Source organism: Sander lucioperca, chromosome 1 (genome assembly GCF_008315115.2).
Source record: "Sander lucioperca isolate FBNREF2018 chromosome 1, SLUC_FBN_1.2, whole genome shotgun sequence".
NCBI lineage: Eukaryota > Metazoa > Chordata > Actinopteri > Perciformes > Percidae > Sander > Sander lucioperca.
In genome coordinates, this window is record NC_050173.1 from 36,556,895 (window position 1) to 36,581,888 (window position 24,994).

The window sequence follows — 24,994 nt, forward strand, 5'->3', positions numbered from 1 at the left end:
CAAGTCTATTCATTCCCCTAGGCCGCTGAGTGAAGCACAGAACTGCTCTCACTGAGGAGAACATAGCACTTTATGGATTTTTTTTTAATCATACGCTATGCTAGAAATGATCATAAATCCAACCTATCTCTTTGAATCAAAGTAGCTATGCCAGAGAGTGCAGCGTTGTAACATTGATAGGTTTATAATGGCAGTGAATAACCTTATTTGTTAATCCTGAGCTGAAGTTAAAAGGACTGATGAAGATGTAACTTTACATCAAAACGTTAGTCACAGTTATGCACCTTAAAAAATAAATAAAAAAAAACCACTATAAAGTAAGAAGACATTTGTGTTGCACCGGTGATTCTTTTTTACTTTACACTGTTTTGTCCTGCCCTGGTTGCACCGGATTGTTGTGGATTGCAGAAGCGCAGAGAACCCTCTCTTTTTCACCTGAAGTTAAAAGGCTTTTAATAAGCGCGAGGCTTTGAGCGTGTTACCTGTACTGTATCTACTGAACTGGAGGTGAATCACACGTGTCAGAGGGGCTATAATAAACGCATGTTTCGTTTGTCATCCCCAGCCGCACTCCCATCAGCCCTCCTCAAAGAACCTATGGAAACATCAGCACTCTGCGCTTGGAAACAGAAAAGTGATTTTTTTTTCCACTGTGTGTCACAGATGGTGGGAAAGCCTTTGTAATGCTAATATAATATCACACTGTGTTGGCCTAGCTCTGCAGTTCGCTCTGTGTGCCAAGCAGCCTGGCTGTGGAGTGATTTACCAGTATGGCGAGAAAAAGACCTCCCTCGGTTTACACTGAAAGGCTGCGTGGTTGGCGGGTCCTGCCGCTTGGCCTGCTGCGACCGGGCCCGCCTTTACTTTATTGATTCCGTGGTCCATCCAGTGCTGTGTACTGTTAATTAACTCTGTCTTTGAGTGGATGATTTTCTGAAACCTAGGCAAAGGAGCTGCGAATTTAGGCCAGTTATTTTAGACAAAAATAAGAAAAAAAAACTGCACACCATATCGTAGCATAATACACAAATGTTCTAACATAAAATACTGTTTCTTTGTCCTATGAAAATCAAGTGTTTAGAGTAAAAGGCGCAGCACTCTCTAATATTGTGCCTCTTACCACCAATGTTATGCCACCTCCCAACAAACGAGCCAATGGCAGGCCACTTCCTCCAGTGTTAACCAATGACTTTGTGCCTCTTTTTGTGGCAGCGAGTCAGCTGCCGGAGAGGAGGAGACAAGGGCATTGATGTCTTTCTCTAGCTGCGCCACGTCACAATGTTGTCTTTTTGATTTACAGCCCTCATCCCTGGTATTTGAATCACAAGGGGGAGTGTTTCATATCCTTGCTGGGAGAAGAAGGGTGATCTTGTCTATCTGAAAGAGCATGCTGGATTAAGGGGGTTATTTCCCCAGAGGGGGGGATATGAGAGTGAGTGTCACTCAGACAGCACTCACTCTCACACTGCCTCTGCATGTTGCCAGGGAGCCCCGGCTTTGACTTCTTCCCCTCTCCCCGCCTTCCTCTCCTTCATCATGTAATCCTTGGCTTTTTGCTTTCTCTCCCTCTCCTCTTCCTCTGTCTCGTACACATCCTCTTCCTCAATGCCGCCACCATCTCGTCTTCCCCTGCTGGTTCAGTGCCGCCCTACAGGGAATGGAGAGTTGCGTGGTTCAGAGCATGGTTGTTATTCCAATCACACCTCCGATGGTGCGAGGGTCCAGTAAAGTACAGAATAATTGGCAGGTTCTAGCTAGTGTTTGTGTGTGTGTGTGTGTGTGTGTGTGTGTGTATGTGTGTGTGTGTGTGTGGCTGTGACGAGAAGGGGCTGCTGTAGGTGCAGCATTCAGAGGTCATTTCATTCATTACCAGCTCTTGTGTTGCGTGCATGTTCTCACATTCTGTTTGTCAGCCTTTGTAGTGATAACATGTACGCGCTAACAAAAGAGCTTGCTGCTAATAAAAAAGAAATATCAACCAAAGGACAAATGGCCACTGATGTAAAAAATTAAACCCACAGTTTATTCAAACCAACCAATATTGTATTGGGTAGTTGAAATTTGACTGCAGTTTTCTGCCTGTAAGTAATCTTGCTTAATATTTAGCCCACCTCAGCGCCATAACTCACTAATAGTTTGTGTCTGTGTTATAAATGCAATTCTGTTTTTCAGACAGTAGAGTAATGGTGCAACTGAGGCAGATGTTTGGTAAACACACACAACTCATTAACTGAGGGTCATCCCGGGTCAGAGGTCAATAGGTCGTATGTGCTCACCCTCTGCCTTCCAAAAGTCCCTGACTGATAGGACTCGGGGTGACCAGTGATACACATCAATGGAGCCAAGCAGGGCAGCTAATAAAGCATATGGGATATCAGACTGGGGACAAGTGTCAGAGAAAATAAACCAGTGCAATCTGCTGCCAAACACATTGACCCACAGACTTAATGGAACACTCCTCCGATAGGTGCACTGCTCTATTGATTAGCCATTGATGGCAGTTGTAACCAACACTGATATTGAGTGTGATTTTTCTTTCTTCCACCATCTCCGCTGTAGGCAGGGCTGTTCTCTCAGCTGTGCTACCATGGAGGCCAGCACCATAGCGACCATCATCACTTCTTGTTCTGATGCCCTTTCCTTGTGATCCAGCCTCACCTTTCTGGGCTTCTCATTATGAGCAGTGTTGGGAAAGTTACTTTGGAAATGTAATAGGTTACCGATTACAAGTTACCCTATTTAAAATGTTATAGTAGTGTTTACTCCTTTTAAAATCCTTCATCACTTGAATTAAAATAATTATAGTTTCATTTTGAAGAACAGCCACTACAAAGTCAGACTTCAGCACTTTTTTTTTTTAAATACGAGATCATTCTGAGGTCACAGATTTAAAATCATAACAAAACAAAAATATCAGGGCTTATGCACCTAGCAAAATATGGTGCTAAAATAAACATCATCAATACACATTAGAAGCCCGGTGTGTCACACGGAAGGTAGGCATGTCTTCCTTACTTTATTTGATATGACTGCTTGCAGTTACTGTAGGCTAACTCAACTTACATACCTGCAGATGTTTCTGCTGGGAAACATTCTTTGCATTGCATGGTTTAGTTTATCAGATATCAGATTTTTGTATGAAATGTTTTTTTTTATATTTCCAGCACTGGAATATGTTTTTATCCGTAGCCATACTGGCGACTCTCAGACAGTTCGAGAGGCAATTTAACTGTCAGATGGGTGGCGCTGCAAATTCAAACAGGGGAACTAATCGAAAGCATCAGTATAGCATGAAACTTTACTAAACGGCTGTGGCTGGAAATGGCAAAAGAAGATATTGTGCACATGAAAAACATGCAAAGCAACACAATTAATATTATTCAACATATAGCTTTTTACATAAAATATTTAGATGTAAACCTCAATGTAATCATGAACATTTTCATAGGTAACTGTAATTTAATTACACTGTTTTTCCCAGTAACTGTAGGATTAAATTAATTAAATTACGAAACGCCGTTACATGTAACTAGTTACTCCCAAACGCTGATTATGAGTGATTCTAACTTTAAGTTCTTACATGAACAGACTACACCCACACGCGCACACAGTCTATACACAAACACACTCCTGCACAGTAAGACACATATCTCTCTAGCCACATGCTGCCACATTTATAGTAAGGAACACACACACAGACACACATGCTCACTTGTGAAGGCAGTGGCCCTTAAAATTGCATAACTGTCAATTATTCTGGAGCTTATGTGCGAGAGGTAGGACAAAGTGGTGGTAATAAAAAATATTGATCACTTTAACCCATAATGCGTCTGACATGCATTGTTCTGGCAGAAACAAGCATTGACAGAGTGCCTTTGCAGGCATGTAAACCTGCAGGACATTATGTCGCTGTATTAGCACTGATCACTGCGGTGTAATGGCCCCCAACCCCCCCAGCCTAATTTAGATTCAGCAAAGGAAACGAAGCGTGGCTCTAATAAATGCACCTGTTGGAAATATGATAATTGCATCTCTGACGGATGACCTTTTTTCACTGTTGCAGTAAAGATTAGTTGATGGATGCAAAGCAAGTGTTTGTGGCTTTGTGTGTATCAGTCAGGAGTTCCATGATTGTTTTTGGCTCTGTGTTTCTGGGGGGTGGATGCATCTTCTGTATTTATCAGCAGTTACTCATACATCAGCATGTTTTAACTGTACTGAGTGGGAGCACTGTGTACGTAATGAGTGTTTATGGGAATGTGTGTGTGTGTGTGTGTGTGTGTGTGTGTTTGAACGTGTCTGTGAGCATGTGCGGAGCCTCATTAAATACGCAATTGTTTCATAAGACTGACCCCTCAAGAGCAGTGGGTGGACCAAACATAGATTTGTTCAAATGAGCAAATGAATCTGTAATGTGAAAGTTTATGGTGTGCAAACGTGTGTGTGTGTGTGTGTGTGTGTGTGTGTGTGTTGTGTATGCTGTATAGTACAAACGCATGTTAAAAACTTCACTGCATTCCCAATTTCTGTGATCAAATAATTTTGATTTACATGCCTCACCCAGTCTTCCTCTGCACTGCGTGTTCTTGTGTGGGGCTTGTTACACCAACCTTAGGCTAGTCAAGATATCTTTTTGTTATCGTCATCACATTAAATGGGTACTGGCGTGCACGCTCATGTACCATCATGTACATGGGAGCAGGATATATCCATATGTTAGTGAGGATGCCATTGCTTCTGTCTCATTAGCAGCAGTGCTGAGGCCCTGAGCTGCTTCTCGTGCTCCATTGGGACAGCTGATGAGGCCTGACTATGTGACCTTTAACAACCTAATCAACTTTTAACACCTCGCCTACTACCCGCCTTATTGCCACTCTTCTCTCTGACATTCATCGGCAGGGCCCCATCCCCATTTAGACTCCATCATTTTTGTATTTTTTGTTTTTAGCAGGAGCCCTGTTTCGACTGATCATCTGTATATGTATGAATGAAACAGCATTGTAAACACATGCAGCAGCAGTCTCTGGTGGCATGCAGTGAAACATTGTAATCGCTTGTTTCTCTCCTCACTCTTGACCTTCCCTCTGCTTATTTCTCTCCTCTCCTTATCTCTCTCTGTCCTCTCCTCCTCACTGTTGGAGAGCTCAAGTTGTGCAAAAGATAAACAGAGAAGCAGATATATAACAATGTAAAGGTTATACATCATGTACAGCATGCTCTGTACACAGATTCTTATTTATTAAATATTGTCTGCATGTATGTATAGTAAAACTTTGAGAATCACTACATGTATCCACCATCTCCTTCTGTTATATTTTCATGATATTAAATACTTAAGAAATATCACCGTGCAAAGGCCTAGAACATCTTAATCATCAGGAGCATCATTTTAAATGCATTTTCTCATGTTTAAAGCACACAAGTGTTAACAAGTTTTTATCTGTGGAATAATAAATAGCCAACATACACAGACCTGAATTGGAGGATGAACCTGTAATGGATTTCCTCTACTAAATTACATTGCTGACACAATAAGACAGACATGTCTAAAATACACTTGGAAAATATAATCTAATGCAATAGGTGTAAAGACAAAGTATTAAATAGCAACATTGATTCAGCTTAGCAATAAGGTCTTAATGTAACTGTATTTTGTCAAGGATGTACGTCCGCTGACTGCCTCAAAATAAAATTAATGTAAACATTATATGTATTGCAAAGGCAATAGGGCTGTGCAATTAATCAAATTTTAATTGGGATTATGATTTTGGCTCCTAACGATCAGAAAAACAATGTAATCAAGAAAAACAATTATTTTGCACATTATGTTTTGCAAGTAAACTCTTATTTTGTCTTGTGTTCTGAATGACAAAAAAAAAGTTCAAACAGGAAAAGTATTAAGGGAAATTTTACCGTTCAAGGTGTTTTCACTGTTGATTTCTTTCACCGTTTTTTAAGTTCAATAAAAGCAACATCTTTGACAAAAGTCAATGAGTAATCGTGTTAAATAATCGTGATTTCAATATTGACCAAAATAATCATTATTATGGTATTTTTTTCCCATAAATGAGCAGCCCTAAAAGGCAATATTTTCTCCAGGGATCAGTATTACATTGAATCATATTTTACAGATGTTCATGTTTTTGTGTCAAACACTTGACTAAATTTGACCTTCTGGCTAATGTTGTGAAGATTAGTACTTTATTATTGGTATATTTAACATGTTGTGGCAAAGCTAAGCACAATGTCCTTAAACAATTTCTAAAAGCTATTTGCACATGGATGCTTTATGCAGGTAGCTACATACAAGCTAAAAAGCTAATGTAATTTGGCACTCTACTGCTCACATGTAAACGGTTGCTGGTGTTTAAAAATATATATATACATATTTATTTATTATTTAATTTTATCTTCCATATATCATGTCCCACCTTGTCTGTCCTAGTTCTACCTACCAATTTACCAAGACCCAGGAATAAATAATCAAAATTGTGCATAAAATATCACTTTAGAACCCTTACCAAATGTACATACACTATCAAGCATAGAAAGCCATTCCAACTTGTGTTCTGGCGAGAACCTCAAAGAAATCACAGCTGGATTTCAGTTTGCTCACAGTCTAACAGAGCCTTATTAACAGTGAATGCTGGTACTTGGAGCTCATGTGCTACAAGTGATAGATAGATAGATAGATAGATAGATAGATAGATAGATAGATAGATATCATGTTATCACATACACCTATCATGTCTGGCATTGGCGATTTTAGGATTTTTTTAAGTGGGGTGGCACAGGGGGGACCAATAATCAGTCATGGGTGGGGATCCTTCTAGCCCCGCAGAAAGGTGAAAACTTCAGCAAATGTAAGCTAAAAGATATATGCATGCAGATGAAAGAGTTAAAATCCATTCATCTCTGAAGACACATACTGAGCATGGATTCAATCCTGCCAGAAGTGTCTGTCATAGACTGTATCTGAGCAGAACCACGATCTCATTGCGAAGGAAATACTAATTGACTCTCAAAGGGAAAAGCCTGATTCTGACATACAATCAGAGGCCTTCACCTTTAGCAGACTGAGGCTTTAGAGGTAACAGTGTGGTTACAGTTGTCCAGATCTGGCTCTGCAGGTTGTGCTGTGCTGATAAAGATCCAGCTCTATAATCCTGAATCACAGTGAATTTCTACCTATCAGATGCTTCCTGGGTTCTTCAGCAGCCTGTGATTGACGATGATTATCTCAAGCGGATACCATATCTCTGCCGTCACCATGGCCATGTCAGGGATTTTCGGTGATGTTTGATCAAAAACAGCACCAAACAGCTGACAGAGAAGACACACAATGGCAGAAACACATGTAGAAAGCACCATTGAATTAAGATATACAGATAAAGATTTTAGTTTGGCTCTCTCTCTCTCTTCATGTGTCAGAGACAAAATTATCGAGATATGTCTTTAACTCCAGCATAAATATACCTGACAAGCAATCTTAATGAAAGAGTCAGCCAATCTGACCTCTGTCTGGAGAGGTGATTGAAATAAAAACATAGGCACGATTTAGGAAATGCCGACATACTATAGATATCATAGGCCCTGACACACATAGCTACATTAATCTTTCTTTTTGTTTTTATTTGTATTACAACTAGAAATACAAATAATGCGATTCTATATGATTGTTAAGTCACTGAACACACTTGAAGTGTGAAATTCGATTTAAAATGATGATTTGTTTCCAATTATTGATTAAAGAAAGAAAAAAAAGCTATACTTTTTAATCCCTCTTGGGGAAATTCAGTTTCTTTCACTCACCCACACACACACACACACACACACACACACACACACACACATACACACACACACACACACACACACACACACACACACACAATTGACCCAAAATACACACATGCACACACAGGACCTATAGTTATGCATTATTGTAATGGAAAGATGTCAGAGTGATGGGGCTGCCATAGTCAGGAGCTCTGAGCAGTTGGGGGTTTGGTGCCTTGCTCAAGGGCACAGGCATTGCCCAGGAGGTGAACTGGCACCTCTCCAGCTACTGAGCTACTGCCGCCTCCATGAGTCATGACAAAATTGGAATGATGAAATAAGAAAACTAATTTATTTAAAAGCTATTTAAAGCAGCTATAATCAATATTTTATATTAACATTTAATTAAGTGACTACTTGTGAAAGGAGTCACTTGCAGTGATGAACCAACAGGGAATAATTAACTGACTCTTTAGCTTTATAGAGCCTTTAACACCTGGTTTTGGTTTCACTGCTTTGGTTCTGAAAAATGCACTGTATTGTACACTACCTGCTTAGCACCAAACAGACAAAGTTGGCGGTAATGAACACAGTGGAGCATAAAGCTCTCTCTCAGCCAAAGAGCCCTCAGGAGTTGGTGGTGGAGACCAAAATAGAGATAAAAGGGTGAATATTGGACAAAAACAGGACGCCAAATGAATTCTGTTTCTCCATGTCTGCTGGATGTGTAAATTAGCATGTTTTGCTAGCACTTAAACTACACTGCCTCTAAAAGTGGTTAAAACCAACAGTTAAAAAAGGTGACTCATTATTTCATGTAATTCTGATGTGTGCCATATTGTGATATAGCCTATAATATATTGATACTGAAAAAACTCTTATTAATATTGTGCTATTGATTTCAGCAATGTCGACCAGTTCTAATTACAAACACTGATACCTCACTTGTTATTTCCACTCATGCAGGCACAGAACATAAGAGCATGTTGCCGGTCAGCCGGCGGTGGCCTGCGCGATATGTTCAAGTGAAACATTCAACAGACGTGAGGTGATACAAAGTGTTTGATCTGTCGGCCGTTGACAGCGCTGCGTCTTTGAGGTTGGCTCGGTGTGTCAGTGTCCTCAGAAGAGGAGAGCTCTGACATATTGGTTGTGAGGAGGCCTGTTGACCTTCGTCTGAACAATGCTCGTGTTTGTGAGGGCGGAACAGAAAGAGACGGAGGGAGAGAACCAGAGAGTTTCTGCTACTTCTGCAACATAGAAGGAACATATTGAGAGACATCTTGTATGCAACACAGACAATAGCAGGACAATGAGGAGAGCTCTACAGTCCACCTGACAGTAAACAAAAGAATGTCAACAATTAGACAATGACAGGGATAGAGAAACAAATGAGGTAGCATGATGGCTTAGTGGATAGTACTGCCGCCAGATATCAAGACAGCAGAGGCCTGTCTGTGTGGAGGTCGCATGTTCTCCCTCAATCAGAGCTCTGCCCTTAGATCTTAGATCTGCAGCTTGTCTCTGGGTGTTGGAGAATGTCTGCCTTCTTCACAGTAGTAGGACAGGACATGAAAGAGTCTCGGCTTCTATTAAAAGGAGCTCAGACCATCACTATCGTTCATAGGGTAGCTCTGAGTGAATGTTTTCTACCTAAATTTAGAACCCCTGGCCTTCAAGTTGAAAGACAAACTCATACCGTCTAATTCTGTGATTTATTCTATGCATTTCTGTGTACCTGTGTCTGTATTGGATTTGTGTTTCTCTGTACTGTACCATGTATTGCTGCAAGCTTACAAGCTCATGAGTTTTACCATGAGTTGTGCGTGTGGCTGGTTACTCTGCCTGTCCGCAGTCAGCCGAGGAACCTGCTCTGACACTGTATACCTGTGCTGAAAAGAGGAGCCGCCATTTCAGCGCTGTCTGTTTGGATCAGTGTTCCCTGTGGCACTATGCCCTCTTTGAGAGCTCCTCTGTTGGGGATCTATTCCTCGGCCCCTGACTCTTTGCCTCTGTTGACACAGTGGGCCCTTTGTACTGACATATACTACTGCTGTGGGACCTTGATTCGTATTTTCGGCAATTATACACAATCCCAGTCCAGCCATGCCTCTAGTTGCCGCTTCATTGGAGAGAAATGCAATCGAATCATGGAGAAATGCAGTGAAACGGGGATCCGGGAAGAGGCTTGCAGGAATTAGATTGTGGTGCAGATAAGTTCCATATAGAGCGAGTAAACATGTTCTTATCTTGTTATCCAGCTTGCACATTAACACATGGTGTGTGGAGGAGGTGGAGGAGGGCTTAAAAGGATGAATCAAATCCTAATCATTCTGTTTGGCTATCCCCACTCTCTGCTCTTTGTCTCTATTTCTGTTTCTCATTGTGCAAAGAACCCCAGCGCACACGCAAGAACAATGGCGGGGTCAGAAGTGCTAGCCATTTTCCTACACCTGCTGAATGCTCCAGAAATGAGTGCACAGTGATTATGTGCCCTAATGTGTGGTGTTTAAAGAGCGGTTTCCCGCTGCAGAGTTAAATGATGGTGCCCTCTGTGAAGTATTAATGATGTGGATGGATGAGTCAGGTCGGCACAAACCTGTTGACGGCAGCCGCGGTGCTCTCTTAAAGCTGCACCCAGACATCAGGCTTAACCGCTTGGCAAATTGGACATGCTTGTTGGCTGTAGCTCCAATTTATGTGCACTCTCTATTGCAGTTAGTCCATCTTCATTATTGAAATGGCCTCTCGTCAGGTCTTGACAGAGTGGTGGAGATGGTAAAGGGAGGGAGAGGGGGAGCATACAGGAGAATCATGAATAATGTGGAAAATAAACACATTTGAGGCATTGGAGCTGGCTGGCAGGAGGGGTGTTGTTGGAAGTGTTGTGAAATGCCTGGATTTCATTTTCTCTCTCCCTCTCTCTCTCACTCTTCATGTGATTGTATGTTTGCAGCCTCTGCCAGTGGATGCTGATGCTGTGGATCCTCAGCCTTGGGGCTTTGTCCACCACACATGCAATCGGGCAGAAACACATACACACACACACACACACACACACATGCAGAGACCCTGCTACACATCCACAAGCAGCTCTAGGCACTGAACTCTGGTAGGACCTCTGTAGACTCACCAGCATCCCAGCTGTGTGGTGTGTCACTGTCACTCTGGAGACCATAGACTGTATACACACTGCTCGGTGGCTACAGTCTATTTTTATTCGGGTGCTGCTTTTACTTCACTTTTTTTAATCTGAGGATTGTTGCATTGATAAGTCCGGGTTTAGCTCATCTGGGTCAGCCGGTTCACGAGGGGATATCCAATTCCAATTCATGCTTTGTCAAAAGGGGATGTATCTATTGCCAGATGTAGAATTTCAATTTCTCAGTGTGCCGAGTTGATACAAAATTACCTCAAAAACATCTCTTAGTTCTGTAAATGCCATGTGCACTTATGCCTCGGCTTTAGGAATAATAGCGCCTCTCTATGAAGAGAAGAGCGGGTTCTGGCTGGGTCTATCTACGGGGTCCTTGTACCTGCTGCACACATGAGCAAATGTGATGGCTCATGAGGTAATTACCCACTGAGCCGGTGTGTATGCAACTGTAAGCTGTAGCAGGGGTTCCCTTCAGGTAGCTCTCCCCGCTCAGGTCAGTGAACAGCTAATGACATTTAGAAGCAATAGGATGAAAGAGTTGTTTGTAGTCAGCCGCACACTACCTTTGTCTTATTGTCTGCCGTCTGTCTTAATCTCCCAGCCACCGTTTTCACACCACAAGGAGATCATGTTATTAGATCCCCTCCCCTGGCTCATTTGTCATCCTGCAGCCCCACTCCTTCAGAAAAGGACTGCAGGAGCTGAAAAAAGGAAACAATATAAACAGGCAGGAGGCCACAACATCAAATGTTCATCACTTACTGGCCCAGAGTCTCTTGTATCATCGTTATACTTTCATGGCTCACACAAGGTTCATATGCTTTTTCTTCTCTGTGCCACCCCACCCAATTTCAGGAGGCTGACAAACTTCAAACTCTCTACTCTCTTTACCTTAACGTATTGTTTTGTATTACATTGTACCCAGTGCACTGCATCCTGCTACACATGCAATCAATCATCCTCGCCCCCACTTTCACCATTGCTTGCTACAGTAAAAAGTATTGTCAGTGTTCACAGTTTGCTGTCACCGCCCCAGTCACATTTCTTTAATCTGTCCTCTCTGAGCCGGGTTGGTTTTCGTGATGCGGAGGCACACAGAAGGGAGGGAGTCAGCTAATTACAATAAACAAATATGTTCAGAGCCGCCTATGTAAGGTTCGCATAGGTTAACGACTCTGCTATAAATGTTAAATGAAGCTTAAAATAGGATAGTGTGGCATACAGTTGCCATAGTAATCTCAGCTGTGACTCTCCGTGTACTTTCTTGGTTGGTAAAGTTTAGATTCATCTTAGACACATATCTGTGATACAGAGAAGAAATGAGTGATTGTTTGGTGCCCCAAGGGCCTCTTTGATGTCTCTATCACGTTTGAAGCTTTTTCTTCAAATACTGCAACTTTGTGTTAGTCTGTCTTTGTTGTAATTAAATCTAATGTACTGCTGTTAATGTTATTCTGCAATAGACACATGGCTGTCACCCTTTAACGATGCCTTTCGTACTCACTTCGGTTTCTATTTCTCTCTGTCTTCTCTGTTTCTCTCTGGCTGTCTCTTTCAACAGGTGGGACAGTCAAAATGATGCGTAGGAGGTGAAGCGTTGAGCCGTATTGATGGATGTGTTAACAGACAGCAGTCTCACATTGATCGTGAAGACTTCAGAACCAGAGAACGCAAATGTAGTGGAGAACACAGGTGAAAATTCACTTTTTTCTTCAATTTAGTTTATAGTATAATTTTATCCAACTTCATTTATGAATGAAATTAGAAATGTGCAAAAAAATGTTAATTTTGCCTTTCGAGTCTTTGAAAATGTGCTTTTAACATTTAGAGATACTTGGTTGTTGATCTAAGGGTGGATTTTCACATTTTTCCAAGAATAATCAGGCATTCGTTAGAATAAATGAAAGCTTAATGACAGCAGTTTCTCTCTCCACAGCTTAACTTTGAAAAGACAATTAGTGTTACCACATTTACCATTGAGCTTTCTTGAATTGGCTTTTCACCCTCAGTTTTAAGCTCTTTGACAAAGCAGTGGGGAGGTGAAACACATCCTGTCTTTTTTAAATGAAAAGTGGAAAAGAAACATTAAATGAAGCTTTTTAAGCTATTGTTAATCCTCTCTCCCAATGCTTCCACAACTCAGAACTATGACATCTACCTTTTCTCATAAAAAGGTGCAAATGTGAAAGAGGGTGCAACCATTAATTATTTCACACTCATTCACAGTCATTAGCATAGGCAAATGAGTGAGTGTGCGTGTGCGTGTGTGTGTGTGTGTGTGTGTGTGTGTGTGTGTGTGTGTGTGTGTGTGTGTGTTTGTTCTGATTTATGTCGTTTTTATTTTAGGAAGTACCCTCTGCCTCTCTGAATTCTCAATAACCTAAACCATGGATCATAATGCCATTTCCATGGTGTAAGCGCTTTATATGAAACTTAATTCAAGTTAATCCAGGTATGTCTGCAGTGTAGTCCTTTCCTTTCACTGAACTACTAGCCCCAATGATGCAATGTGCATTTCCCAAGACTCGGTCAGCCACTACCTACTGCCCCCTAAAGTTTACCTCTACCAAGCACCACTGATCCTTACATGAGGTTTATCAGATTATCCACAGCACTAGTGTGGTAGAAAACCATATGTATAGAGGTCTATGATTTAATATAAAGGTTTTTTGTAAATCAACCAGCCTTTGAGGAAAAGAGGAAGAGAGAGAGACGATGGAGAATGAGAGTAGGAAAAAGAGCGGTATAAGAAAGGGTGAAAGCGGTTCCATTGAGCAGGAATAGGGCAGCTCTCTGAGGAGGGTGGCCATGAATCATACTGCAGTTACTCACCACCTATTATGAACATCCTGTACTGGCTGGATTGATTTCCCCCCACCATTCACAAAACGTCATATAGTGAAGATTGAGCAATAGCAAGCAGCTTCTGTGGCTGGCCTACCAGCTGGATGAGTGAACGCCCCGGGTGGCTGAGCTGTAGAACGACTAGCTCGGCATTTTACGAATGTAAAAGCCTCCATATAGCAGGGATAAGGAGCAGGGAAGTGGGAAGGGAAGGAGATAGCGAGCAAAGAAGGGAGGAGGAAGGGAATGGAATGGAGGGATTGGAGTGACGAATTATTTCAAAAAGCCATTAAAAGGAAGAAAAGGCATGTCAGCTGTTTTCATTTGCATTGTACTTCATATTGTGAGCTATTTTATTCCTAAGGCGACATAGGATGGATGTCTTAGTCTGATTCATGTTAATATCAAGGACAGATGGTCATCAAAGTTCTCTATATTTTCTGTTTTTGTCCCGTTTATAAAGTGACTGAATGGTAGATTTTTATGTGAAGAAAGAAAAAGCATGTGTGCATGTGTGGCTGCGTGTGCATGTGTGGCATCTGACACACTAATAGATGAGGCCACAGACGCCAACTTTTCTCTCTCATCATGTCCATGAACATGTCCATCGGCATGGGCTCGTCTCCACGCCGAGCCGCCTGGCACAGAGCAGCCTGGGCTTACCTCAGGTGGTTGAAGCTCTGAATAACATGGCTAGAAAGATAGGCAAGACTCTTGAGAGCTCCGAGTGCTAACTGGTCCAGTCTGGTCTGGACTAGTTTGGCGGTGGTCGGGCTGTCTAGCACGGCTGGGCTTGGCAGGGCTGGGGATCAGAAGATCACCACCTCCTGCCAGCAGCCGGGGTCCTTCCATATGCTCAGTGGTGAATGTCCATGCCAGCTTGTGTGAGCTGTGTCACATCCAGCCTCAGTCTCTATTCAAGGAGCACTTCTGCTGATAACACAATTGCAAAACTATTGTGTTAGGATGATCTCGGAGTGTATAAAGCTTGTTTTTTATTAGTATATGAGCTGCTCTTTCTGTAAGCTAGATATTGAATTCTGGCAGCAGTGAGTATTTTGGATGTTTATCTTGTTTACGTTTGCCGCTCAGATGCAGTAGTAACATTATGCTGTGCCGTATCAGTGAAAATGAGGCTGCCGATCCCCCTTTGACCTCTAAAGTCAAACTTGATTTGTCATACAGTTGTCGCTGTAAGACCCCTTGTGTGTGTGTGTGTGTGTGTGTGTGTGTGTGTGTGTGTGTGTGTGTGTGTGAGTGCGTGCATGCGTTCATGAGTGCGTGCGTGCGTGTGTGTGTGTGTGTTTGTGTACCTGTCTGACTGACTGATCTGTGGCACATTCTGAACAGCTGAAGACCTAATGGTCCAGCTGGAGACAGATGGCCTCTCGATAACACTATACCCCCAAGCCAATACTCACACTCTATCACTCTCCCTTTCCTACACACACACACACACACACACACACACACACACACACGCACACACACACACACACTCTCTCTCTCTCTCACGTACACACCAGAATATCACATGCATGCACACATTGGGATAGGGTAGGTTGTTGATCCATTATAAACCCTGAGACACACATTTTCAACATGAGTTTAATGTTTCAGAGCAATTTTTAACAATCTCTTGGCAATATTAGTTGGCAGCTTAGGTTCCATGCGGGAACAGGGGGGATAAGGAAAGTTAATTTCTCCTCTTTTTTCTGTAATTTCCCTATTTCTGTGGCTTTGCTGCTTTGTAGTGCTAATGAAAAAGACAAGACAACTATAAAGAAAGTTATCTATCTATGAGAGCTGGAAAATTACTTTGTAATTTGTAAGCACTGGCACTGTTTACTTATAATTCCAAATAAATCCAAATTAATTGTGTCCACGCCTGCAAAGTAATATCATTGCGGTCCTCTTATGCACCTCTCCCTACAATAAGTGCCATACAATGGAATGTAGCTCAGAATGCAATATTAAAAAGAAAAGTTGTTAAATGTAAAAAGGAGATCTGTCCTCCACAGATACCATGTGTCAGTAACATGTTTTTGCTCTGAGGTCATTTTTGCTCACAGATTGAAGGAAACTGATGGCAAACGCCTCGCTGTGATGCAGTCTCTCACAAGTTGCCACTATAACAGTTTTTTCTCCGAGAGGGAAGAGAGAAGATCCATATTTCTTTTGAGGTTTTCTTCATTAAGGACAACAGTAGCACAGTTGTATGCTTCTAGTATGCGTTCTGGTTGCTCTAATGTGTCTGCAGGCCTCAGACCCAGAGAGACCTGCTCTCAGAAATTTCATTACCTCGTTAAATCACTCTCAAACCATATCCATATTCAAAGATTTACTCACCACCAATGCAGTCTGGTTGAATACTGTTTGTTAAGTAGTCTTCCCCTCAAGCATTTATCACTACCTCAATAATGATTAGGAACATCCATTCTAAAATGGGGGTCTTTGCTAGTTAACCCTGTGAACACATTAATTGCTGTGGTATGTTTTTCAATTTCAATTTTGATGGCATCATTTTAAAGAATATGCAGCAGCTTGGGATTGCAGAGGGAGGCAGGTGTAGATGATATTGGTTATACAGTCTCCAACATATGGGCCTGTCGTGTCCCAAGTGTATGTACCTGCCTCCGCTGCTGTCATCTAATTATGCAGAGCAAACAAAGCTATCTGCCTGCTGCTATAAGCCCGCTTCTGTGGGTTTTGATTGTTACTCATCAGATGGATGCCTTCAACTGATTAAGACATGCTCACATTCGACCTGTAGAAAATCACCAAAAATGTAGTCATTACTGCTATTGTTGCCAATCTGTGTAAATGTGTGGTATCTTGTTACCTTAGAGTTAAGTTGGATCTGCATCTATGCAGATTAAATGTTAAAAGCAGGGGGAGGTAATGGAAGATAACTGCATTAATTTGACGCCATATATTGCTCTTGGGTTGGTAAGGGAAGACAAATAATACCATATAGTATTATTGTATATTATGTATTGTATATTATTTCCATAAAGTAGCTGATTTCTGACTGTACATTATTTTCAGTATAACCAATTAGTACATTACATTTTTGAGGGACTTTTCCTGCCATTCTTGCCTAGTTTCGCCTTTTACATTTGAACATCAATCAGTAATGGGTAGGAAGTTGTCCCAACTTGGCATTGCTAATACCTCTTATTTAATTTAGTACCAAAACATAATGTAAAATAAAATATTAATGTTTAAGGCTGGCATCACAAAATGACATGTTGAACTCTGGGGGGTTAATTGACACTAATTGCATTCAGCAGCCCAGAACAAATGCCATTGTATAATATAGAACAAAAACAATTTTTTAACTTCAGACTTAAAGTTCAAAAAGTTGAAAGATCTGAAACCTTTCCTTTTTCTTCCTATAGGGGTATGTGAGCAGAGTGGTGATCTGAGTCTGTGCAGCATCATAAATGCTGCTCTCCCTCCATCCTCACCTCCTCCTGCTGCTGAGACTTCACAACAGGCCTGCCCAACACACCAGAGGACCACGCCGACATCAACAACCCTCTCCCTGCCCCTTTGCACTGACTCCTCTCTGGGCCTGACAACACCCCCCTGCCCTCCCTCCGATGATGCTCCAACTGTAGTCCGCCACCTTCACCACACTCCCACACCACTTCCCACCTCAGCTGTAAGCTCCTGGGTCCCAACAGGAGACACTCAGAAGACTTCCCTTCTGTTGCCTGTTTCCCTCCCTCTGTCAGCTACAATGATGGAGCCTGGCACTGTGTCTGCCCTGACAGAGGAGTGTCTTCTTCAGCCTACCCGCACCTGCCTCGGCTGCTTCATTGAGACCCGGGATGCTACTGACCCTAATACCATCCAGAACCCACCTCATGACCCTAACACCAACCCTGACACAGAGACTGGACTAAGTGTAAGGATAGGCGATGTGAGCCGAGAGGACTTCTCTGACATCAACAACATCAGCATCCAGTGCCTGAGCCATGCTGGGGAAGCAGTGAGTCACTATGGAGAACAGCTCCTCTCTGACCAGCTTCTTAGCTTTCCTCTGCCGAAAGCCGCAGTTGAGGGCAAGAGAGTTGATGGAAACAAAACGACAGAGGTCTGTGAGGATCCAGAAGATGATGCAACATCTAAGAACTTGTATGAGGGACTGTTACTGGACAAAGTGAGCGGAGAGGAGGTTCTGCTGGCTAACGCCGGCCAGGACTGGGGCTACTTTGAGTCCTTCATCAGTGAGAGTAAGATGGAACTGCTGGATCTTTGTTCTAAGAATGAACTGTCAGTCAACCTCTTCTCTGAGGAAGATGTTGACAATCTATTTGATGATGAAGACGATGATTCGACTTTAAGCAGTGATGTCTGTTCGCTGAAGATTCGTTACGAGTCTTTCCAGGACAACATGAGAGAAAAAACAAATGTGCTCCAGGAGGAGACACAGTTCAACTTTTTCCCTAGTGTCCTGGCCAACTGTGCCAAGAAAGAGGAAGGAGCGGGAGTATTGAGGAGGAGTGCTGAAGAGCTTCAGCCCAAAACGGATGAGCTCATCCTAGAGACAGGACAGGAAGGAAAGGCAGGGGACTGCAGCGGTAGGAGCCCCCTTGACGGTTCCCAAGGCTCACCCATGTCCACTTCCAAAGTCAACTACCTAATGGACTTCAATTCCACAGAGGAGTCAGGCGAGTTCAGTGATGACAGTTCCTGCACTGGCTCCTCCTCAGACACCCTGCAGGAGGGCAAGTTTAAGAAGGGACACTCAAAGAGATTGCTCAGCCCCTCTAACCCTCTCAACTATGGTTTGCGCTCCAAGAGAAAGGTTCGATACAGTGATGACTACTTATATGACGTTGACTCGCTTGAGAGTGAGAAGAACGCAGAGAAAAAAGAGAAGGCTCCCTCTGGTCAAAAAGAGGAAGAGGATGTGGACTGGTGTCCCAAAAAACGTCGGAAATCCTGTCGTAAAGAGCCGCCAGTGGTCATCAAGTACATCATTATCAATAGGTTTAAAGGAGAGAGACTCATGTCAGTGAAACTGGGCAAGTTGGACCCTGTGGATGTTACTGTGAGCTTAAACAACGACACAGTAAGCAAATATGAGACACTGGCTCCTTTGAAGGATTTCTGGCAGGAGAGGCAAAGAGAGAGACAGGAACAGCTTAAGCTGGCTGCCAGAGATAAACAACAACGCGGTTTTCATCTAAACGGACGCCATCATCGCCCTTTTAATTCTAGTCATCCCAAAAGGAAATACAAGATTGCAAACAGACTTAAGGTTCAGAGGATTCACGCTGTGGAGCAATCGGCAACAGTACAGTGCTCCCCTATCTCTGATCGGGGCCAGGGATGTGTCACTAAAGAAGAGGCCACCCCCACGTTAGGGGGAATAATAGCAGCCCCCAGCCTCCCTGTCACATTAGACACAAACTCCATCACGCACACAGTCACAGCCAAGAGCCGCTCCCAGGAGAGGGAGGAGAGGGAGGGGAGGAGATTGGGAGGAAATAAAACAGTCAGGATAAGGAAATTCAAAAGCGAAGCCAGGCTGAGGAGCAAGAAAATGAAAGAGGCAGAAGGAGAGGAGGGGAGGAGCGTGACAAATGAAACGGATGCCTGTGTCGCTGCGGCACAGATTGAGGACCCTACTGCTGGGTTAGAAGAGGCAGGCATTAGCTCAACTACAGTCAAACCCAATTTCTCTGACAATACCACCACTGCTCACACATCTGAGGAGAAATTCCCCTTTGTTTCATCCACCTGCTCTCCTGAAAAAGCTCCTTCCTCAGAGGCGGTGGAAGCGGGTGTCCCTGTTATCCCGGGGGGCTACCTGCAGACCCTGTTAGATGCTACAGACTCGTCCAGTGGAGCAACTATCTCTTATTTCCCCCAGCAGCCCTCTAGGCAGCAGTATCCTCTGGGGCTATCCCTAGAGGAGAAACAGTTTTCTTCTCTTCAGCTCGCTCAGAGCTGTGTCCTCTCTCCTCCCTCTGAGTCAGAGCTCCAGCAGTCTCCCCAGAACTGCCCAAGTTTCCCGCAGATGTGGCACCCGCAGCTCTGTGCAAGTCACAGCCACAGCTTTGGGCCTGAGACCCCTGAGACTCCAATCTTACCCAACAACTTCCCAGCTGCTGTGCCCCTGAATGACAGCCTGCCAGTGTCTAACTACAGCCAGCTGAGCCCTGAGGATGACAGGCTACTTTATGAGAAGAGCTACCTGACTGAGGCTGGGCTGCAGCCTGCGGCAGATCTGCAAGTGTGTCAGTCTGCCTGTGTGGAGGGCCAGGTGCAATACCAGAGAGGGTCCCTGTGCACAGACAATGGCAGGCTCATCAGCTATGACTCAGTGGGCTCTCTGTCAGCCTCCTCCAGCAATTACAGCTCCCTCAGCCTCAAGTCTTGTGAGCGAGAGGGTGAGGAGGAGGGCCGAGACAGCTTCTTAGCTCATTGCAGTCCTAAAGTGGTGATTCAGCAGAGTGTGGATTCCCTTACCCCACTCAGGGAATCCTCAGATCTGCTGGACATCTCCAACTTCACCCCTGACAAGTTTAGACACTCCTCACTGTCAGAGCTTTCCCCTCCTGAGACCCCCAACCTGTCCCCGCAGGTGGTGGGGCGTGAGATGAAGATGGCAGGCAATGTTGGAGAATACCAGGATGTGAATGATATGACTATGGACTGCAACAGGGAGGTAAAGTGGAACTGTGACGTTATGCAGCAACAAGAGCACACAGTAAATGCATACACAGTGGAAGACAGCCAGTTTCCGCTGCACAACTTCAACAGTCAGGATGTGTTACGTTTAGATAAAAAGGAGCTGGGAGTTACAGAATTTGATGAACAGACTGGTGAAATGCTGGCTGGTGCGAAAAGCATAAAGTCAAAGAGGAAAGGCAATTGCAAACAGACAGCTGTGGGACAGAGCCCAAAGAAAGTCCGGGCTCCCAGAGCTCCTAAGTCAGAAAAGGTCAAGACCCCCAAACAGAACTCGCGTTCCACCAAAAAGATAAAGGCCATGTTGGAGGGTAAGGCCGCAAAGAACCAGGCAGGAGGTTGTGGCACAGGCCTGACTGACAGTAGCAGCACTGGGGACTGGCCTGGCACCGGCTGGTCAGAGAGCAACAGCCTGGTTGGGGACGACCAGCGAGAATTCGAGGAGCCCTCCAATATTCTGTCCAACATTGTCTCTGGCATGGCTGAGGTCCAAAGGTTCATGATGGCCTCCATTGAGCCACTGTGGAATCCCATGTCGGAGGCCTGCATGCCCTCTGAGGCCAATAGCCTCAACCTAAAGACCCTCAAAATCTTGGCTGGCACAGAGGCCGACCTGAAGAAAAAAGGAGCCGCGCTAACAGGGGCTGGGAAAGGCAGAAAGGCAGGGGTAAAGGGAGGAAAAAACCAGGCCAAATTCAACCCCTCTCATCCCTTATTCCCTCAACTAGCTCTGGGCTGTAACATGTTTGATAAACCCAGCTTTATTAACCCTGGGCCTGCACACAAAAAGCTGTACCGCCACAAGACCAGTGCAAAGTTCCCGCGGATTGAGACACTGAAGGGAAAGCGAGCTGAGAGAGACCCAAATAAGGACATAGCGCTAATGACCTCTTTTGAGAAACTGAGGTAATATTTTGTTATCAGCTGCTGTTGCACCCCCTTTCTCACTTTCCCCCACTACCTGCTAAGCCCTCCCTTCCAAGCATACCTACACTGACGCTATGCCAGAGCTGCATGAGTACTACGTTCCCCCCGACTACTCCCACTTCCTTTTTACCCCCACCCTGAAGAGGAAATTAATATCTGCATGAAAAAGTTCTTGTACTTTGCAAACTACCTATTGAGTGATTGTGTCAAGCTTGATTGAGATTTGAAACGACCATGGCTGCATTTTTCTTGCTTTTGTTGTTTCTGCTTTGTTTGTTCTTCTTATAGTCGTTTTTGTTTTATTTTTGTCTGAAAAAAAGAATAAGCCTTGAAAAAAGTTCTGTCGCCTTTTGAGGAACTTTGTTTTTGTATTTTCTCAGCAGAACTAGCTCCTCCGAATTATGTATTTATTGCCCTTTTCCCTAAAGATGTAGCTATATACACAAATGCATTGAGTGACATCTACGCACCCCTCCTCCTCATCTGTTTTTGTATGCAGAATATGGATGTCCTGTTGTTGCTGTCCTTCATACACTGCCTGGCTCATTTCAAGAAGGAAACCTACAATTAATGAGCCCTATTTAAGCCCAAGACATCTTGAAAACACAAGATGGGACCATTTTGTATTAATGACATATCAGACATTGTCTTTTTTTCCCCACTCAAAGTTGGAATAACTCCCCATTTCCTTTTACCAAGTGTTTGTTTTTCCTCTGGAGTTTAGAGGAACTGTTTATCTAAATTTACATTTTTACGCCTTGCAAATTCATAAAAGCTCCACCCTCAGAGTATTTTTGTCAATGTTGTTGTACAGGGACATGCAATATTTGCAAAAAAAAGATGATTATAATCTTAAAATCAATGTGCCAAAAGTAACAATGCTGTGTAAATGACCTCTTATATATGTGTGAATATTGGCTGTTCCTCTTTTCTATCCATTGGAGTATTGGCTGCTCGGGTTGGACTCCTTACAGAGACTTGGCCACTACAGGAATTCTTTATTTGGGACTTTTCTCTCTTCTCTGATGAAAGGCACCAACAGCTGGCAGTGGTACACCACCACTCACTAAACCAAATCAGAAAGACTTTGAAATTTCCTCGTTTCCCCCACTTTGTTTGCCAAATTCAATTTACCTCAACATCGCCTGGCACTGAGAAGCAACAAAAGAGAGGCAAAGGGGAGATCTGCTCTGAAGGCTACTGTAGAGGAAGATGATGAAAAAAGAGATGATCAAATGAGCTTTCTCTGGACCAGGAAGAGTGCATAGTGCAGATGTTTGAGGGTAAGCAAGGAAATTATTTGTCAGTTGAGGCTGTGCCTCACTGAAAAGCTGTTTTGTACTGGAATACGACTAAAAAAGGCAGTTTATTACTCATAGAGATTCTGATGCTCGCATCAGTCGTGAATGGACATAACATTTTTGCAGTTAGATTTAATGTGAATGTGAAAGCAGTTTTCAGTACAAATGGAATCAGTAATCTTGTAAATGAAGGAAAGCATTTCTTTGCATTAGCTCCACGTGGGAATTTTTACTTCTATCTTACCTGAAATGGTAATTTAAACAGTAATTAATCTTGACATTCTCATGCAATTTATTTCTTGACACTGCCATGCTTTTTAAGTATACACCACTGGTGTATATTGTCTGATTATTTCAGTTCATTTATTACATAATGTCTTAACTTCTTTCTTTCGAGGTACTTTCTTTTATATGGTGTCTTTAACTGTCATTTCAGTTTTGATGGGTCTCTATTTGGCAGAAAATAATGTCACCAGAAAACCAAGGCCAATAAAAGGCACATATTGAAAAAGAAAATGTATTGGTACTATCTGATCCAGTGTAATTCCCGGGCCATTTATATGAATTACTTTGGGCTCATTCACTGCCTCACTGCACTGAAATAAATCCACCTTAAAATGAAACATACAATCATGTTTAATCAGTTATACAATCTTTTGATTTTATATACTAAATGTATTTCAGGAGAAATACAGACGCCCTTCAACTGGTTACAAGAGTACGTTTTATAAATATATACTCAAACAAAATGCCTACATTTTCTCTTTCTTTTGACTGTTGAATATCATTTTTAAATGTAGCAGTAATTACATGAGACTGCATGGAGATGTGCTGACAAATTGAAGCTTGATTAAAAAACAGGCCTTGTCACACTGGATATGGTAATCCTGACGCACAGGTGATAGTAATTGATTGCTTGCATATGGCAAGAATCATAATCAATCTTTCTCTGTCTCTTTTTTCTCTCCTCTGCCATGATCCTTTGTTTCTTTTCTCCAGTGTATCAGGGTTAGGACCAAGACAAGCTGCTGCATGGGAAGCTCCACATGGGCTGCAAGCCCATTTAGTCTGCCTTCTCTCATTTCTGCCTATTGTCAAATTGAATGTACTTCTCTAAGTTCATAGTTTCTTTTCTTTTTTTCTTCTTTTTTGTTTTGAAAATGTGCCACTGTTGAGCTGCCTCGTGTTAATGGTGCTAAGAATGCTGACAATTGGTTTCTTTTCTTTTTTGATATTTTGTTTTCCCAGAGTTAACAAAAAAGAAATGCAAAATAGATTAGGTACCTAACCCTTTTTATGAATGTATATTATAATGTTATGTTTGATGTATTCACTTCATGATTCTTTGACATTGATTGGAATTACTTTTTCTCTTTTCATTAAAAGATTACCGAGCTTTATATATACTGTCTAGAGTTGTTACCGGAAGGAATCTTAATGAACTCTTGACACTACAAAATCTTGTATATTTTTTGTGTGCCAATTTGTAACATATTTTGTAAGTGTATATTTTTCTTAGAAAGTGCTGTGAAGTATTTGTGTGTGTGAGTAACCTTTTATGCGCCTCTATGGGCAGTGGAAAGGATATACAATGACAAGTTTCTGGTTTTAAAAACCAAAATATGAAAGTATCAACAGAAAACTAGAAATATTTACATTTTGTTGGGAGTTTTGTATTAAGACCATGATCTTGTTGTGAGAGTGTTGTGTTACTGTGCAAAACACAAATAAGCAAAGAAAAAAATGAAAACCTGGGAAAAAAAATATAATTTGTGAACAATTTGCTGTTTTATAGATTTTCATGTAAATTATTTGAGTATTATTTTGTTTTTTTGTTTCGTTGTAACTGTTGCAAAGGTTTTAAATATTTGTGATCAAGCCTGTATGGTGATAATGTAATATTGGTAACTTGCTGAGTTTTGTAATAATGTTTATGGAGTAAATATACAAATTAAAATAAGATTTTGAATGCTGCTTTCTGAAGGGAGTTGGGTTGTGTTTTTTACCACCCACATGTTGCTGTAGCCAGTAACTCCAGTATAAACAGTAAACATAGAATCTCCACACTATTCACTTATCTGCAAACAAATTCAGTCCATTCAAAGCAATAATTACAAAAGGTTATGGCAATCAGTTTTGTAAAAACACTTAATATTACAAACAGCTTATTGAGATGCAATGGAGTGAAGTGTAAGTAACACATCTGCTAATCAAATACCCACCCCATCTTTGTTCTACTACTACAATAATAGTAATAGGGAACAATATAATATGTTAT

At 42.4% G+C, this 24,994-nt stretch overlaps 1 protein-coding gene across 4 annotated transcripts in view; it reads left to right on the forward strand.

Annotated features, from left to right (window-relative positions):
• Positions 1-24,699, forward strand: part of nexmifb (neurite extension and migration factor b) — a 51,233-nt gene extending 26,534 nt beyond the window's left edge. For 2 of the 4 annotated variants that reach the window (XM_036003392.1, XM_036003395.1), the window contains exons 2-4: positions 12,498-12,628; positions 17,182-21,394; positions 21,915-24,699. In XM_036003392.1, the coding sequence (XP_035859285.1) occupies positions 12,547-12,628; positions 17,182-21,394; positions 21,915-22,092 (4,473 nt within the window). In that variant the 5' untranslated portion in view covers positions 12,498-12,546 and the 3' untranslated portion in view covers positions 22,093-24,699. Of the gene's footprint in view, positions 1-12,497; positions 12,629-17,181 lie in introns of all 4 variants that reach the window. The other 2 variants (XR_004897913.1, XM_031319583.2) reach the window with 2 other exon arrangements.
• Positions 24,700-24,994: the final 295 nt, after the last annotated feature.